The 18,643-nt window shown below is 37.3% G+C and overlaps 1 protein-coding gene across 5 annotated transcripts in view; it reads left to right on the top strand.

Annotated features, from left to right (window-relative positions):
• Positions 1 to 18,643, top strand: part of adgrl2b.1 (adhesion G protein-coupled receptor L2b, tandem duplicate 1) — a 130,372-nt gene that overhangs the window by 107,432 nt on the left and 4,297 nt on the right. For 3 of the 5 annotated variants that reach the window (XM_081374127.1, XM_081374126.1, XM_081374128.1), the window contains 4 exons: positions 3,193 to 3,284; positions 6,294 to 6,462; positions 8,553 to 8,681; positions 10,292 to 10,388. In XM_081374127.1, coding sequence (XP_081230253.1) covers positions 3,193 to 3,284; positions 6,294 to 6,462; positions 8,553 to 8,681; positions 10,292 to 10,388 — 487 coding nt within the window. Of the gene's footprint in view, positions 1 to 3,192; positions 3,285 to 6,293; positions 6,463 to 8,552; positions 8,682 to 10,291; positions 10,389 to 14,276; positions 14,391 to 18,643 lie in introns of all 5 variants that reach the window. The other 2 variants (XM_081374125.1, XM_081374124.1) reach the window with 1 other exon arrangement.

The following is an 18,643-nucleotide window of genomic DNA, read 5'->3' as shown; positions in this document are numbered from 1 at the left end:
ACATGAAAATAAATAAATAATATAAAGGTTAAAATTATAAATACCAAATACCACCACAATTACTAAAAACACAGATTTGGAACTGAACAATGTAAACACAGAAAGTTAAAAGTGCAAAGGTCAGGCACAATATAATAATTCTGTACATAATTTGACAACTCTGTGAATATGAAAATATACAAACACTGAGATTGTGGGTTTTTTTTTTATTCTAATTGCAGTTTCAAAGTAAAAAAAAAAAAAAAAAAAGATTTTAGCCATGCAGGGCTAAAGCCTCGGATCTTTTGCACTACTATAGCGACGCCCCTGGACATGCATACGCATAGGCGTAATTTGCGGGTAGGACATGTCCCCACCACTTTTGAAACATCTCGCGGCACGAATGTACCAATACAAACAAACAAAACATCTCCAGTTAACCAGCAGAGCATTCATTTCATTCGTTTTTTAAATAAGAGTCGATTTAGCGCTGAAATGTGTTGTTTTTTTAAATCAACTGATCAAAGTGGCGCGGATACTATGTTTGTTTCTGGCTCGCGCACAGCCTTCACTCAGACGCGCGTTTCAATCCGTTGTGGAGAGACTCTCTATTCGCTCCGGTACAATTAGAAAACAAAAAGCACAAAAAGTGTCCCTGCCTGATATACAACCACTAAAAAACATAATCGGTTTTGATGAGAAAAAAAAAAAAAAAAAACTATATGAGTGCGGATTAGAACTCAGAACCTCTGACACGCTTGGCAAAAATTCTACCACTGGACCACTTAAATACACACATAATTTTCGTCGGATCAACATATAATAGGCCTCATTGAACGACCACTTAAACCCAATATTAACATGTTTTAGACATATTTTATTTGTTATTTATACTAGTACCCTATTGTGATGATTTTTCACGACCCAGATTTTTTGGTGCCCCCCCAAGCACTTGGTGCCCTACGCGCAGTGCGTGATGTGCGTGTGCGGAGCGCCGGCCCTGGTGTTGGGCGTTCTGCCATCGCATCATTCACGTGTAAGCGTTTTGAGTCCAGAGAAAAGCACTCCACAAATGTGACAAGTTATTGTTATTATTATCATTAAAGTGGTGGAAAAAGAGGTGAGCATTTCTCCAAACTGAACACAAGCTGACGTATGGCTAAATCCTGTCTCTCCTTCCTCACAAATCCAGATGTTTCCAGATTCACAATGTCATATTTGGTTGCTAAACTATTATTTATTTATTAAACAAAGCTTGTGTCCCAATATCCACATATGATATAAACCTTCACATGCGCAAACATGTGTTTGCTGTCCCACCATCGGCACAGCTCTGCTGTACAACACAGCTTTAAACAGAGCCGTGCAACTATTCTTATGCTGTGTGCGTTTCTTTTTGAGCAGGCTGAAAATGTCAAAATAATACAGTCTACTTTATTATATGTTGTATTATATGGCATTATAGATTATATAGATTTTGCAGCTTTCAAAAAATATTTTTCCCCCAGTAACTCTTTCTCTCTCTCCTTCCTTCTGTCTGTTAGTGAGCAGGGCTGATCCGCTTCTGAAAGCCTCTGAAACACTGAGTTCTGTGCTGTTTACATGTGTGTGTGTGTGTGTGTGTGTGTGTGTGTGTGTGTGTGTGTGTGTGTGTGTGTAGGTCTGTTAGTGAGCAGGGCTGATCCGCTTCTGAAAGCCTCTGAAACACTGAGTTCTGTGCTGTTTACATGTGTGTGTGTGTGTGTGTGTGAGTGTGTGTGTGTGTGTGTGTGTGTGTGTGTGTGTGTAGGTCTGTTAGTGAGCAGGGCTGATCCGCTTCTGAAAGCCTCTGAAACACTGAGTTCTGTGCTGTTTACATGTGTGTGTGTGTGTGTGTGTGTGTGTGTGTGTGTGTGTGTGTGTGTGTGTGTGTGTACACGTGCTCCTGTAACCTCTACAGAGAATCAGTGCTTAAATCAAACGTTTCCCAGATATTGTTACAGTGTCGATATTTTGAAATCAAATATGTAGATTTTCAACACTTAATATAACCTCAAGTTTTCCTCTCATTTAATGTCATTTTACAGTGTTTTATTTTTAAGCATTTGATGGAAAGAGGCTTGAGAGAGCTTCTAAAACCAGGATCATGTTTTTATATTGAAGGGTGTGTTGTGGAAGTCAGGAGACACACTTCTTTTACCAGAGCGCGCTCTCTTCTGTTCCACATACTTACAATAGATGAAACTTTTTCTTTTCTTTTTTTTTTCGGGACTCATTTTTCTGTGAGTTTCTTTAAGAGGTCTTCTCTGGTCAGCCTGAATTACATCCCCATGTTCGGGGCGGTGAAGAAAAACAGGAGCTCTCGCCAGAAGCAGACGTTTCCCGGGCCAGAGTTATGACTTACACTCGTCTGAGGCGCCGCTACTCTCACAGCGTCTTTATACGTCCGCATCAGGAGCGACTGGAAGCACTCGATCTTCCTGCTGATAGTTTAAGTCTCCAGAAATATTAACATTCTTACAAGCTTCTGTCCTAAGATCTATCTGAATTGAATTGAACATCTTTCCATCTCTTTCCAGTTCAGAAGACGTCTTGGAAACTCCCGGTAGAGTTCATCCACTGGGAACACTTTACAATAACGTTCATTAGTTAACATGAACTAATAATGAACAATACTTCTACAGCATTAATTAATCTTAGTTAATATTAATTTCAACATTTACTAATACATTATTAAAATCAAAGGTTGTATGTGTTAACATTAGTTAATGCACTGTGAACTAACATGAACAAAGATTAATAAATGCTGTAAAAAATATATTTCTCATTGTTAGTTCATGTTGGTTAATACATTAATGTTAACTAATAAACCTTATTGTAGAGTGTTCCCCATCCATTCTTGCTTTGTGACATTTTTGCAGTTGCTGTCTACTTTATGAATTATTGAAGGCCATACTTCACCGTTCAGATCATAGTGTGCCAGAGCCAAAATAAACCACGCTTTATTTTTATTTAATGCCTTTGCTACAGTCGTCTAATAGCCCGGTGATCACATGACCCGAGAGAGACGTCCCTGCCTCATCAAACTGTTGCTGTTGCTGTCCAGAAAGTGCAGCTGCAAATATGAATATTAAATGATGTTTGATAAATACTTCATCTGAGTGATGAATGGCAGATGTGCTTTCCCAGAACTGTGTGGTCTTCTCAACACACACACTTCATCTTCTCCCACAGCTCAATCTCATCTTTCTGGCGGTGACGATGTACAAGATGGTGAAACACTCGATGTCTATGAAACCCGACTCCAGCAGACTGGAGAACATACGGTAAGACCTCACAGCTCAACTTATCATCATGATCGCTTTATTCAAAGTGGCAAGACTTTAAAGGGATAGTTCACCCAAAAATGAACATTCTGTCAGTAATTACTCTCCCTCATGTTGTTCCAACCCCGTCAGACCTTCGTTCATCTTCAGACACAAATTAAGATATTTTTGATTAAATCTGAGAGCTGTCTCACTCCTCCATAGGCTTCTATGTTATTGCATCTTGCCGGCCGAGAAAGTTAGTACAGACATTGTAAAAATAGTCCTACAGCGGCTCAACCTTAAGTTTATCAAGCAATGAGAATACTTTTTGTGCGCAAAACCCCCCAAAAAGAACGACTTTATTCAACTATTCTCTGTGTTTCTGTGTGTGAGTTCACGTAGTGTAACAACGCAGCGCTTCTGGGTTGTACATCAGAACGGAGGCTCACTATTGGCCGACGTTTGTCATGTGTGTGATGCTGGCCAATAGTGAGCCTCCGTTCACCTGGTACACTACGTGAACTCACTCAGAGAAACACAAAAAGCCTAAACACTCTCAATAATCCGGCCGTTTGGGTTTTCATCATGTCATAATGCTCATGCTCCGCCCACGACCACTGACGGACTGTCCCGTATTAGCATATTTCCCGTATTAGCATATTTCCGCCCTCAGCCATTCGCGCACCCACGGGGACAGTTGCTCATTATCATTTAAAGAGACAGAGCTGTTTTGGAGGAGGTAAAAGGGTGTTGTTTGCACAACCATTGAGGAATTTTAACCAAAGTATGTTCCAAACTTTACATGAAGACCCGAAAGAATCACACCAACTTGTGGAAACTGTGCATCCGATGACCCCTTTAAAATGATGATTGTGTGATTTGTATCTCCACTATCATCTGGGTTTTGTGCGTTTCTAAGATAGAGGTTTCATCTGGATCTGTAAATGCTCCAACACGGCTAATAGGGGTTTATGGGAATAATTAGAGGAAGCATTAACTTTTCAAGCAGCGTGTTATTAGCGCATTGCTTCACTTCCTGCAATGCGATATCACAGTCTGACCCGCTCATAAACATTAACTCCATGCATGTTTCCAGATGGGCCGTGATACGCAAGATGTTTTATTGCACCCAGAGTCATGATAAATTGTAAGAAACCTCCCCTCGTCGTGTCCGTTTGAAGGATCATCCGTTCAGGACATGTGATCCACAGGAATAGTTGCAGGAATCTCTGCTGGGAACGAGTGTGGTAATAAACTGCCGTCTTAGACTCGTCTGTATCTGGGTGGTCTAATCGTTGGAGTGGATTATATTTATATAACAAATCATGCTCTTTTTTTGAAATCATTAATTTGTGTGTTTGTGTATTCCGTGTAAAACTGAGCAAATGAATGCAATAGCTAATCAAAGGCAATTAAAACACTGCGAGCGAGGAAATAATCTCAGATCAGCATGAGCCGCTTCACTCCTGCGAATGCTCTCGGTACAATCAACAAGTGCGGAGACACTGTAAATAAGATTAATCAATGCAGACAGCGGGAACACTTTACCATAACGTTCGTTAGTTAATGTATGTATTAGCTAACATGAACTAACAATGTGCAATACATTTGTTACTGTATTAGTTCATTTTTGCTAATAGAAGTCCAGCTGTTCATTGTTTGTTCATGTTAGTTCACAGTGCATTAACTAATGTTAACAAATACAACCTTTGATATTAATAAAATTGATATTAACTAAGCTTAATAAATGCTGTAGAAGTTCATTCTTAGTTCACGTTAAGTAGTTAACTAATGTTATTACACGGCTCTCTTGCTCTCTCTTGTTTCATACAAACGCTCTGCTGCCGTTTTGTGACTTGTATTTGCTGTTGGATTATGAGATACAATAAGATACGATTTTAAAACAGTTTGATCTGAAATCAGTATCTCTTATCCTTAAAATTATTAATGTGGTGAATGCTGTGTAATAAGTGGAATGACTGTAAACCGTATCTCTTAAATGTCCGTCTAGTTTGATCTGAAACTGCTCTCTCCACTGAAGCTTTGCGTTTAAAGAGCTAATAAAACATTTAGACTCAGATCAAGATTTCATGTCTAAGTATTTACATATGTGGCAAGTAGCCGTGTAATGTGCGGGATAATGTCCATCCAGCCGGTTGTTATCTCAGAATAAACCCCTTCAGTGTCCGCTTATTTTGAGAAAACCGTTGGCTGGATGTACATTATCTCTTCTTTAACTAATGAACCTTATTGTAAAGTGTTACCAGAACAGCTGTAAACTAGTTCAGAAAGGCACACACAAAGTTTTCTGTGTGTAAATATGCACAAACAGAAGCAGTTGATTGGCTGATGAGTCTAACAGTCTGAGAGTAGATTGTAATCATTCACTGGAAACTTGTTGCTCACGCTTCACTGGTCGAGGAAGACGCCACCACTCGTCTGTACACTGATAACGTCTAACGGACACAAGCGGGATTGGAAATTTTGTTTTGTTTTACATGTATTTACATAAGGTAATAGAGAAAAATGAGAAATAAAGAGACAAATGTAAAAGTCCCCCTGTAGTCAATATTTGTATCCCTTAAAACTCATCTTTGATCACCAAAATGACATATTTAAATGTTTTATCTTTAAAAAAAATTATTCATGCCTTAAAATATCTTGAATGTAACTCGAAACCCTTGCCTCATTTAGTATGCATGGTTCTGTGAATATGCAAATGAGCCCTGCCTCCACTCACTCACTCAGCTCAGAGATCCACTCGTTGACGATCACACGTTGATCTGATTGGTTACAAGGTAGTTTGTGACGTCAGAGACACCAGCGATTTCAAAGCGTGTTTTTGAGACTGTCTTTGGTTCACTGCAGTTTTAAGGAGAAAATACTTATGAATTTACACATGGTTTGTCTTAAAGCAGATTAAAAACACCACATAGACACATAAACAACATTAAAAGCTGGATTTACACCACAGGGATTAATGTTTCGAGCTGATATTGTCTTTAAAGCGCTGTGCTGTTGTTTCAGGTGCTGGGTGTTCGGTGCGTTCACACTGCTGTGTCTTCTCTGCCTGACGTGGTCGTTTGGTCTGCTCTTCTTGAACGACTCCTCAGTCATTATGGCGTATCTCTTCACTATCTTCAACACCTTACAAGGGATGTTCATCTTCATCTTCCACTGTCTTCTGCAGAAGAAGGTAAACCATAGACCGCCTGTGAAAAGCATACACTTCACTGAAGGCTGCTGAACGTATTAAATATTGATTCATAATTACATTTTCTATTTTCCCTATCAAGTTAAACTAGGCTTCTTTGAGCTTATGGTACTTTAAGTTAAAAAAATTCAAGGTTGTCTTTTTAAAGGCTTGTTTTAAGGCACATTTGTGAATGAAACGTCTGTCAGTGGATGAAAAAATTCAATAGTGAAAGGCGTTTTCTTAAAGAGTATTCAATCCAATTTAAAGCGTTACACAGTGAAATAATTTTAGAGACAGAATTGCCCAGCTTTTGCTGACGATTATCATATTAATTATGAATCATATATTTTTTATATTATACTTTTAATACACTACATGTGAGCAGTTATATTTTCACAACATCAAGCTTTTCATTAAAAATATGTACATATAAATAGCCTTTAAGATCCTTTCACACCATCAAACAATGCAAAAAAGTGAAACATCTTGCAGAAAAACGCTCCTTTCACACCAAGATGGAAACGAATGTGCGTAAGGTCAAAGGAAAGGCAAATTCACACTCGTACAATAAAATAGGGCTGGTGTCACGGAGACTAAACCATGAAGATGAATACAACATAAACTTTAAGTGAAAGCAAACCATAACCAAACTCAGGACAAGCAGAACTGGGAACACAGGAACTAAATCCTCAGACGAAGTTCATTAATGACAAACAGCTCAACCGAATGACCAATCATCTCAGTAACCATGACGACTCACAAGTGGCGGGAAACTAGAACAAAGGAAACATAAACAAACTAAAAGTTAGACCTAAAAAAGATTGATCTCTCAATTTTAATCAATTCTCATTTTTATAAATTGACACTTGCCAATTTGTGTAATTTAAGTGTGTACTTTAAGTGTTTGTATACAAATCAGTTCATGTTAATCATCAATATTATAGTAGTGTAGTACCAACTGACTCCCGGTATAGCTTACATCATTGAGATTTGTTTTGGTTACACTTTATTTTAAGGTGTCGTTGTATCATATATTTTAGTACTGAGTAATATTAATTAACTACATGTACTTACTGTAGGGTTAGGGTAGGATTAGGGTTTGGTTGAGGGTTAGTTGCATGTAATTATGCATAAATTATAGTCATTTCTATACTAACTACATGTAATAAGGACACTGTAAAATAAAGTGTTACCGATTATTTATTTATTTTCTTGAGAAGATTTGCCATGTACTGTACCTGATATATATCCAGAATCATCAGTGTCGAATGTGAAAAGAGTGTCAGTCTCCAGCCCTAGACACAAGCTCATCATTCCTGATATTAAAGTAAACCTCTAGTTGAATTAAAGTTCAACACTCTCATTTCAGCCAGAAACAAAGAAATGAAACAGGCGTGATATTTAACACTAATAAATACAGTGAGGTTAAATCCATAAAGTGTATTTGTATTAATTAACATATTTAATTACTGCAGGTGTGCATAAAGTTCCATGTTTATACTTGCCTTTTTTTAATTAATTTGAAGCAATATTGAATCTTGTTTTTGCGCTAGTGAGACAAGTGAAGAACATCTGTTGCAGAAATCAGCATCTGTCTGTATTTAAGCAGCAGGTTATGGCATATTTTACCACGAGACTGATTTAAATGAGTTGTTGAACTCAAGCGTTGAATCTGTGCATGCTGTATTTACACTAAAGCTGAGATAAATGTTAAATCTCACACAGGGCAAAAGCATGAATGTTTGAGGAATATTATGCAAACACATGCTAATGCCTTCGGTTCAGAGGCTTCATCATTTATTGGATAGTAATATTCTGGCTTATTCTCAAGACTTCAGTGTGTCAGTGCCATCAGAGCTGAGCTGGGAGTCAGTTGTTTTATTTGTCATAACACAAATTATGAACAAAATGCTTGTTTTTCTATGCATTTTATTTTTACTTGATCTTTTTTGCCTTGTAAATGTAAACCTGTTGCTGCAGTTCAGCCTTTTTTTGCCATACAATTTTGTCAGATAAATCGCTTATCCAAGTTTAGTGTTTTGTTGTTCTCTCATATATGAGGTGTTTATTATGCTGATGTTTTGTCACAGGTGCGTAAAGAGTACAGCAAGTGTGTGCGTCAGTCTCAGTGCTGTCGCGCTCTTCCGTCTGAAGGAGCTCACGCTGCTAACAAACCCTCGGGCTCCAGGTCCAGCGCTCGATACTCGTCTGCCACACAGGTACATCTACATTTATGCATTTGGCAGACGCTTTTATCCCAATGCATTTCAAGTACACATTTACATTGTTATCAGTTCTTGCTTTCCCTGGGAATCGAACCCATGAGCTTGGCGCTGCGAGCACCACCGCTCTACTGTTTGAGCTACAGGAGTGCATCCTATACACCATCCAAAGCTACATCTATAACCTCTCAGGCTCTGTGTTAGGGTCCTGGAAGCCCACTGACCTGCGTAATGTTATCCTGATCTACAGTGTTTGCCAAGCCTACCTGTACAGACAGTGATGTGGGGATGAGCTCATTTAAACCACATCCAAGGGTTTCATACTCTCATCCTTTTTTGTGTTTTTTAAAACTTCTGCTCACAGAGGCTGCATTTACTTGATTAAAAATACTGAAAAAACAGTAATATTGTACAGTATTTCAATGTAAATCAGCTGTTGTCTATGTGAGTGTAAAGTGTAATTTATTCCTGTGATCAAAGCTGAATTTACAGCATCATTACTCCAGTCTTCAGTGTCACATGATCCTTCAGAAATCACTCTAATATGATGATTTGATGATCAAGAAACATTTATGATTATCATCAATGTTGAAAACAGATGTGTACAATTTGTTTTCAGGATTCTTTGATGAATAGAAAGTTCTGTTTCATTTATTTGAAATATAATCTTTTGTAACATTATAAATGTCTTTACTGTAACTTTTGATCAATTTAATGCATCCTTGCTGAATAAAAGTATTGATTTCTTTTATTCCAAAACATTTTTGGATTTCCTCTCCAAAAAAAAAAAAAAACATTCTTACTGACCCCGAAGTTTTGAACGGTAGTGGTTACAAAAGCTTCTGTTTCAGATAAATGCTGTTCTTTTGAACTTTCTATTCATCAAAGAATCCTGGAATAAAAATGTATAAAACTGTTTTCAACACTGATCACTGAAGACTGGAGTAATGATGCTGTAAGTTCAGCTTTGATCACAGGAATAAATTACACTTTACTATATATTCACATAGACAACAGCTGATTTACATTGGAATAATACTTAACAATATTACTGTGTTTTGGGTTTTTTTTTTTTTTTTTTTTTGGTATTTTTAATCAAATAAATGCAGCCTCGGTGAGCAAAAAAGATTTCTTTCAAAAACATTAAAAATCGCACCGATCCCAAACTTTTGAACGGCAGAGTACGTCACAAACAACTGACAGTCATAACCTAAATACATAACTAAAAACGTACTTTTCTCAGCATCTGTCACTCAACGTTTCATTTTGAGCCAGACACGAGGAATTCAGTGAGTCTTGCTCCGACCGGATCATGATATCAGTGAGTGGTTGACAGGAGAACCGCTGCCGTTGGGATCAGTCCAGTTCACATTTAATATTATTGAAAACTATCCGCTCGATCGTATCCTATTTCTTCTGTTCCAAATAATGAGTAACTGCTTTATATAACTATAACTATATAAAAAAACAGTGCTTTCCTTAAGGGTTAAGGGTGTGATTTCAGACACAGCCCGAGACTGTGAAGCGCTTTGCTCGTTCTGCATGAATATCACCTGTATTAAACACTGAACGTGTGTGTGTGTGTGTGTGTGTGTGTCGTGCCACAGAGCCGCATCAGGAGGATGTGGAACGACACCGTGAGGAAACAGTCCGAGTCTTCCTTCATCTCTGGAGATATCAACAGCACTTCCACACTAAACCAAGGTGAGCGATCTAACCTGGTGAACGCTGAGCTCTCACACACACTACTGGACATTTGTAGACACTCTTCATGTTGACTGTGAGTCGGGTGTTTAGGAGGAAGTTTTTCTTGTATCTTAGGATCTTACCATAGGGTTTGGCATATGGTATGTGAGAGTAATAATGCACAATTTATTGTGATTATTTCAGGAAGTACATGTAGCGGAGGACACAGCGCAGGAGATCATTAAGAAACTATGATGATTTATCACAGAATGATGATCTATATATGAACTGCTGAAGTGAGGACGTTTGCTGAATGCAGAATAAAAGTTGCTGATATATATGAATACAGATCAAATTGTTTTATATAGATCCACACTGAGAACATCATATTAATTTAAAATGTAAAAAAAAAATTGGCAACAGTTTACTTAAAGTCTTTGTGTATAAAGGTGTTCATTATGTATATTATAAGTAAGGGATAATGTATAGTGAGCCGGTTGTTATAGTGAATAACAACCCCGACAGGCTGAACGGGATCCCGACGCGAAGCGGAGGGATCTTGAATCAGCCTGAAGGGGTTGTTATTCACTATAACAACCGGCTCACTATACATTATCCCGCTTATTACATGGCTACCTACAAAATAAATAAATAATTTGCCGCAAATTATTGATTTAAAAAGGGGTTATTGATTTAAAAACGATTGTATTGCTTCCGCTAAAGAAAATAGTCCGTTCCGCGTCCATAGCAACGCGCTGTTTTTCATGGCAACGGTCTGTTATACTTCGCAGCGGTCTGTTATAAAGAAATAACAGACCGCATTCTATATTGGAATTCAGCCAAGCCATGTAATAATGCTTTATATCTTTTCATAAGATAAGATAAGATTTTTTAACAACAAATAGATGAGTATTATAATATATTATCACTGAGGTTACAGTTATTCATGAGATCATCTAATGCGTTATAGGGTGCTTTACAAGGCATAATTAATGCATTAAAACAAATTAAAGTGTGACCTAGTAATTAAATTAATAATTACTGTAATTTTGCTTCTACAGCTCCAGCAGCAGATGAAAGAAAATACAAAGTGAACAATGCTTGCAATGACCATAGATTATTTAAAAACTGAACACTTTCTTTCTAGCAACACAAGTGGTGAAGATACATCTGGTGTCTCTTTTTTAACTGATATACTGTTTCCATCTAACCAGCGATTTTATCAGCCTGTATTTTATAGCACTGCAAAGAGTATTTTTTAGGTTATTCCCATCGCATGCTACTGCATACAGGTTTGTAAAAATTATAAAGAAATAAATCAGTTGATAGTTTTCAGTCACATGGCTGGCGCAGAGACCAGAAGAACAAAGCATCCATCAACGGCAGCACAGGCCTGTCAAGCCCCATCTGCTACCAGCCGTCACCTCTCAGAGGAGGACAAACAAACCTGTGAACTAAAAGCAAGTTTTTTACCTGCTTAAGCATTTTAGTCACTCAAAACGGGACTAAAACACTTAAAGGATTCGTTCACTTTCAAAACAATTTTTGCTGATAATTTACTCACTCCGATGTCATCCAAGATATCCATGTGTTTCTTTCTTCAGTCGAAAAGAAATGAAGGTTTTTGAGGAAAACATTCCAGGATTTTTCTCCATATAATGGACTTACACGGCAACCAACGGTTTGAAGGTTCAAATGTCTGTCTCAATGCAGCTTCAAAGTCTCTACACGACACAGTCGAGAAATAAGGGTCTCATCTAACAAATAAGTACTTTTTTTGTACTTCATTCAACAGTTTTTGCTCTGGTACTGAAACTGGTACTAAGAACTGCAAAATTTGACTGGTATTGGTCCTGACTTCTGAAATGTTGGTAGCACTTTATTTTACAGTCCTATTCCCCTTGTACATACTATGCAGTTAACATAGTAATTACAATAACTGGGTAACAACTAAGTACTTAAAAGTGCAAGTACTAAGTACTATAAAATAAAGTGCAACTGAAATTTTGTTATCATGACAACCCTAGTATGCATTAATAAGGTATACTGTATATTGAATTATTATAATGATGCATGCAGGGAAGCTGAAGATAGTAGACTCAGGCTCTCACGAAACACTAATAAGTTTCATTCTGACTCAAAACGCAAGCAAACAGGCAGTGCAAACACATCTCAACATAACTGAGACTGGACCAACAGTGAAGGCGAGCGTGAGGCTTAAATAACACACTGAAACGAGCTAGTAAATGACACACAGCTGAAACCAATGAACTAATAATGACGGTCAAAACTGAAGAAAGGAACATGTGAAACTCAGACATGAACAGAACAGGGAAACAGATCAAAACCAAACATAACTCTGACAATTATGTGTTTTAACATCACTGTCTTTCTACATTAGTACCCAGTTCAAAGCTGTTATAAATGTCTGGTTGTCAGTGGGGGAAAGCCTGGTTTGGGCGTTCCTGAAAGGGTGTGACGTCTATTACAAACTATGAATAGTAGAATTTGTGGCTTTACATGCGTAATTGGATATATATTTTTTGTTTAATTTTCTTAATTTTCAGCTTTCATTGCATTGGGATGGGTGCAAATCAAGTGAGGTTCTAGTGGGATCAGGCGACACTAATAGTTGCAATGCAAATAGTCACTTATTATTAAAGTCACTTATCACACCATTATTAAGGCTTTGCAAAAGTGTTGGTGTTGAGGATGATGTTCAGATCTGAGCGAGAGTTCGAGTGTGTGTTCGAGTCGCTCTTATGCTCAGCTATGATGCAGGACAAGTTTGGCTTCTCCAGTCTTCTTTGCTGCTCTCAGACCTGTTCACACTCGCTAGTAAGATGTGTTTTGGTGGATCGGATCACAAGTAGACCAGGGAAACACATTCCCATTCACACCTGGTGTTTTAATCCGTCTTCTGTCCACTTTCACCCTCTTCTGTCCTGATTTCTTCGAGGGGAGGGTCTGTGGCCGGGTGAATGTAGTGTTTTTTTCAGATCTTTCAGTCTAATGGATGAAATAAGCTCGTGCAATTTACATATGAACACGACCAGAGACGACAGAAGAACACACAGAGAGCTTCAGCTTTAGTTTCTGCTCTGATAATCTCAAGACCAGCCGAACGCTGTGAGTGTGTTAGAGATCAGGAATGATGAGAAAACATTGTGTTGGTATGTTTTTCCTCTTCAAACCAAACTTGGGTCTTCAGCCGACAGTTTAAATCCCGCCTGGCTCGAGCTCTTCCCATAATGTTTATGCATTAGATCAGTAGACAGAGAGGAGACGGTCTTTAGTGGCTGTTGAACACATCCGATCACATGAGCGTTTACACTATGAAAGCAATCCGGTCTAATGTGTTTTCAGCTAGATCTGGAAGCGGTGGAAACTGGACAAGTGTATTTAGCCTGTCCACCTGTGATCCGATCGACCAGACACATCTTAACACCAGTTGCCATGCCTAGTTTTCAGATGGAGTGTTCTTGTAGCTCGTCCCAGTGGATGCTCACACTGCTGGTGTTGAGGAGGGATGCCCTGATATGATTGTAAAGTGCTTTGAGTGTACAGTAGCGCTATATAAACGCCTCATTCATTCACTGAAGTATAATCTAAAAACATTTCTCATTTGGCATGGTGAACGGTTGCATGCTGTAAACAGAGACATGAACGCCAGTATCTGAAGTCAAACATCATATCAGTTCTAGAGAATAATGAAGAGATATTCTTGTTTATGTCTGTCCAAGCACAGCATTTGGTTCTGTTCACTTTCTGAAATGTGGGATCAGTCAACATTTGTTCTTCTGATCCACTCGGGGAAACTTCGCCTCATGTAATCCTGTTTTCTTCTGCTCTGTTTTCCTAAAGCTCTCTTCTTATCTCACGCTCCTCTCTTTATCTATTCAACAGGAATGACGGGCAACTATCTGCTAACTAACCCTCTCCTCAGGCCTCACGACACTAACAGCCGCTATAACAACCTCCTGGCGGAGACCCTGGTGTGCAGCGCTGCGTCTCCTGCAGGTGCTCCACGGGCCGCTCCGGTCCTCCGTAACACACACACGCTGGGACCTTTCAAAACACTTCATCTTCAGATGCATGACACTCTTGCTTTCACCTCTAACTTATTATTCACGCTTTAAATTCTGCTTTTTTGTTTTGTTTCCTGCTTTGTATTGTTCGGCGCGCAGCCAGCGTTAGCGTTATATCAGCAGGGTTATTATCATTAACTAATACTATTATAAACATTTATGTTTATTTAAATGAATGATGAAAACACTGCGGACGCTCTTCCTTTAAAAACATTTCATTTTCAGCTGTATGAAACTTTTGCTTTTTCTATATTACCATTACCTCCAATTTATTAGTTCACGCTTTAAATTCTGATTTATTTTTAACTTTACATTCATGCTTTATATCGTGTCCTGCTTTATGTTGTTCGACGCGCAGTCTGCATTTGCATTATATCAGCAGGGTTATTATCACTAACTAAAACTATTAAAAACATTTCTGTTCGTCGAAATGAAGAGGAAATCAAATAAAATATGAATATTAGTTGAAAAACTTAAACTGAACGTAAGTGAGAAATGTTGCCTCGGCAATAAACTGAAATATGTTTAAGCTGCAGCACTAAAATTATTAACTGGAAATAAATAAAAACTAAAACTGAAATAAAAATAAATGAAACCTAAATGGCAATATTTAAGAAAAAAACTAATAAAATGTCAAAAGCACATAATAAAATGTGGTGCTGCAGCCAAACACAATCTTACTGAAAGCTCTTTTTTTTTTTTTTTTGAGATATCAGGCTCAAATTTTGAACACAACTTGTTTAGATTCATGGTTTTGGTTTTCTTGCAGTCTTCGAGTAAAATGTGATTTTTAATGTATATATATATATATATATATATATATATATATCATATAAAAATTTAAAGTAGTATTTTTGTGCATTTTTCATAACAATACTTTTTTTAAGTTAATTTTTTACAACTGTTTTCAAAGTTAAAACTTCAGTCTGTCGCTCTGAAGCATTCAAGACGCATGACAGTTTAAGTTGGACATTTAATGTTCAGGTCTATACTCAAAAAGGGAATAAATGGATTATAAATACAGCATAAATATAATTTAGTATAAAGACAAAACAAAATATGACAAAAACAATTATCAAACTAAAATATAGTACAATAATTTCATTGACCAAAAAAGAAATAAAATCTGGTAGTATTTGCCCGACAGGTGCAGAGCAGCGGAGGGTTAAGGCTGATACCGTTGCACTTCCACATCCTGCGTGTATTCAGCGTGTTGTGAAGCTTATATACAGTGACGAATGGATTTAAACCATCGGCTCTGTAGAAGATAGAGGGAAATGTTTTGTGTCTGTAGTGCCGATGTTAGAGAGTGTTATGAGCAGGATGTGATGTGCTTTTGATCGCTTCAGATCCAGACACAGAGAAAACAATGCCAGACCTCCTTCATGCAGCAGAACAATAGATGTGTTAGATGAGGAAAAGACCCACTGATGAGTCAGCATTTGCCTTTTCATATTAGATTATCAAAAAAATAAAAACTGCATTTGATCAACTTTTTAAGCCATTTCAAGGATAAAGCTAAGTGATGATCTACTGTAGCTCCAACAGTCTAAGTAGACCCGAATTTAATCAATTATACACTCAGTCAAACCAAACATTATTCAGACACCAGATGTCATTTGTGATATTTTTTTACTAGTGTGTGCAGGACACTATAGTTCATTTCTGTAAGTGAGGAGAGGAAAATATAGTAAACTCTGATATATTATACCCAAAAATTCTTCATACAGTGACTTCCAGTGACAATTATAACCAAAAATTATTCGGACTCTTTGACCTGATCATGTTTTGCTGAAGTGTTTTCTCTTTAATTGCTAATGCTCTTTTCACACACAGACTGAACACAATGAAGCATTGCTTGGTGATTGGTTGAGCTAAACTGGTATTATCTAATAGTGTAGTTAAATTTAACAGCTGACAGATATTCAACATAATTCATGTGTGAGACAGTCTAACAGAAGGACGGACAAAACCAGTCAAATATCAACTGATATGATAACTCTGAGTTCTTCTCATATTTTATTACCATTTTATAAACTATAGCGAATTTACTGTGATAATGTGAGAAATGTTGAAGGAGTCAGAATAAAGTTTGGTTTGACTGTATATGGTAGATATTTTTATATATGTAAAATGAGGTATTCTGAACTTCAGCAGTTCTGTGGTAGAATATGCAAACTCTCAAACTGTGAATCTCTCTAATAGTGTAGACGTACTGACTCCACTGATTAAGTCGAGTTGTGTGAGGGCCGACTGCAGTGTGAACACTCTGTGTGATTCCTGAAGCAGAAGAAGTGAACAAAAGAAACTCTTCAGTAATTGCGTCTGAACAGAGAAAGAGCCGAGACCTTCGCTCGTAGACGAACACCAAGAGCAGAATAGCTGAGGCCGTTGTGGACTGATGCATGCGGACATTTCCGACAGCGAACAATCAAAGATCTGGCCTGGCTTTTCTCCCAGAATCCCTGCTTTCTGTCCGCATCTGTTGGCCAGGCTCTCCAGTCTGGATTAAACCCTTCGCCAGGGTATAAACAAATGCAAATAACCTTGGCTCAGATGATGTTTTATGCTTGTGTGCTTTATTTCCGTCCCCCTCGGTCTCGCTCAGTCCTTTGATGCCTGTTTCACGCTCTAAAACCAGACTCTCCTTCTGTCTCCGCAGAACACAGATATGGTTTCCACATCCCTGCTATCTGATGTTATTAACATCCGTGCTGTGCTCTGCATGACTTTCTGCTCTGTCACCAATTTGTTTTTATTACTCAAGTAACACTGTTGATATTTCGTACCTTTTTGTAATTATGACTGAAGATGTTTATGCTTTCATATAGGCCTAAACCATCTATTTTTAATTCATTTGATTAACTTGTCCTGCATTCAGTCTTCTGAAAGATTCACTCACTACTGAAGAAATTATTTTTTAGAATATATATATATATATATATATATATATATATATATATATATAAAAAACAATTTCATTATTTTCGAATAATTTCAACATTGTGTCATATATATATATATATATATATATTACGGGTGTCCCCGACTAAGGATTTTCATAGTTGAAAATCAAATTAAATCGGCTAAATTGCCTGTGTGAGCACTCTCGAAGTACAGCGCAATATCAATGCACCAAAATACAATCAAAAAATGACTTTACAGAATTAAAATAGAACAAAATATACCTTTCTAATAAATAAAAATACCAAACGAAAGTCAGAATCAAGTCACAAGGTGCAGAACAAATGTGTGCAAACTGCCTAAAGTGCGGGGGAACATGTATTCAAAACACAAGCCACAAATAGTTAAATTAGATAACCCTAAGTGATCAATAAATAAAATAAAAATAAATAAATTATTAAAATAACAAAAGTATAGCCTGAATTGTCAACTTTTGTCTTTTTAACTGCAGAGACTAAAGTGGAGTGGTCTTTTTAGATTAACATGTTCACAGCATCCAGAAATCAAATTAGAAATGTTTTGAAATTACTTTTACCCTAAAAAAATATAGTCTGTGTTAGTTTGAGTGTTTTCAAATAAATATATATATATATATATATATATATATATATATATATATATATATATATATATATATATATATATATATATATATATTAATAGCATTGGTTAAACACATTGGCATTTTATTGATGGCACTTCTGTCATGGACATTTACTGGAATCAATGGCTGGAATAATCTTTGAGCCAAATTAAAATATTGATTATATTTTGTTGACTATTTATGACTCTGGGAGCCATTCAAAATTTAACTGGGACATACATCTTAAATTTCAATTCCTGAATTCCTAAAAAAAAAAAAAAAAACGCATGCCATTTCTCTGGATCATCTTTGAGAACGTTTCTGCACTTTTGTTGCAGTAAATCTGTGGCGAATTCAATTGAATAGATACGATTTATAAAAGCACACAACTGTCTGTATAAGGTCTCAGAGCTGAAAATGTATTTTAGAGTAAAAAGCAAGTCATGAGTCAGAAACTGAGTCCTGCGGAGCTGAGAGACAGCATTGTGTCGAGCACAAGAGCACAGCGGCCCGCGTTATTCTTCACTGAAAGAAGTCTGGGACACCCAGGACTGCCGGAAACAGTGGGAAACAGGAGAGTTCAGTGAAAGAGGCAATGTAGAAGAATTCAGATTTAAAGAAATTCATATCGTTGCTCT

This window comes from Scardinius erythrophthalmus (assembly GCF_964197995.2).
Source record: "Scardinius erythrophthalmus genome assembly, chromosome: 9".
Lineage (NCBI taxonomy): Eukaryota > Metazoa > Chordata > Actinopteri > Cypriniformes > Leuciscidae > Scardinius > Scardinius erythrophthalmus.
This window is presented reverse-complemented; position numbering and strand designations above follow the sequence as displayed.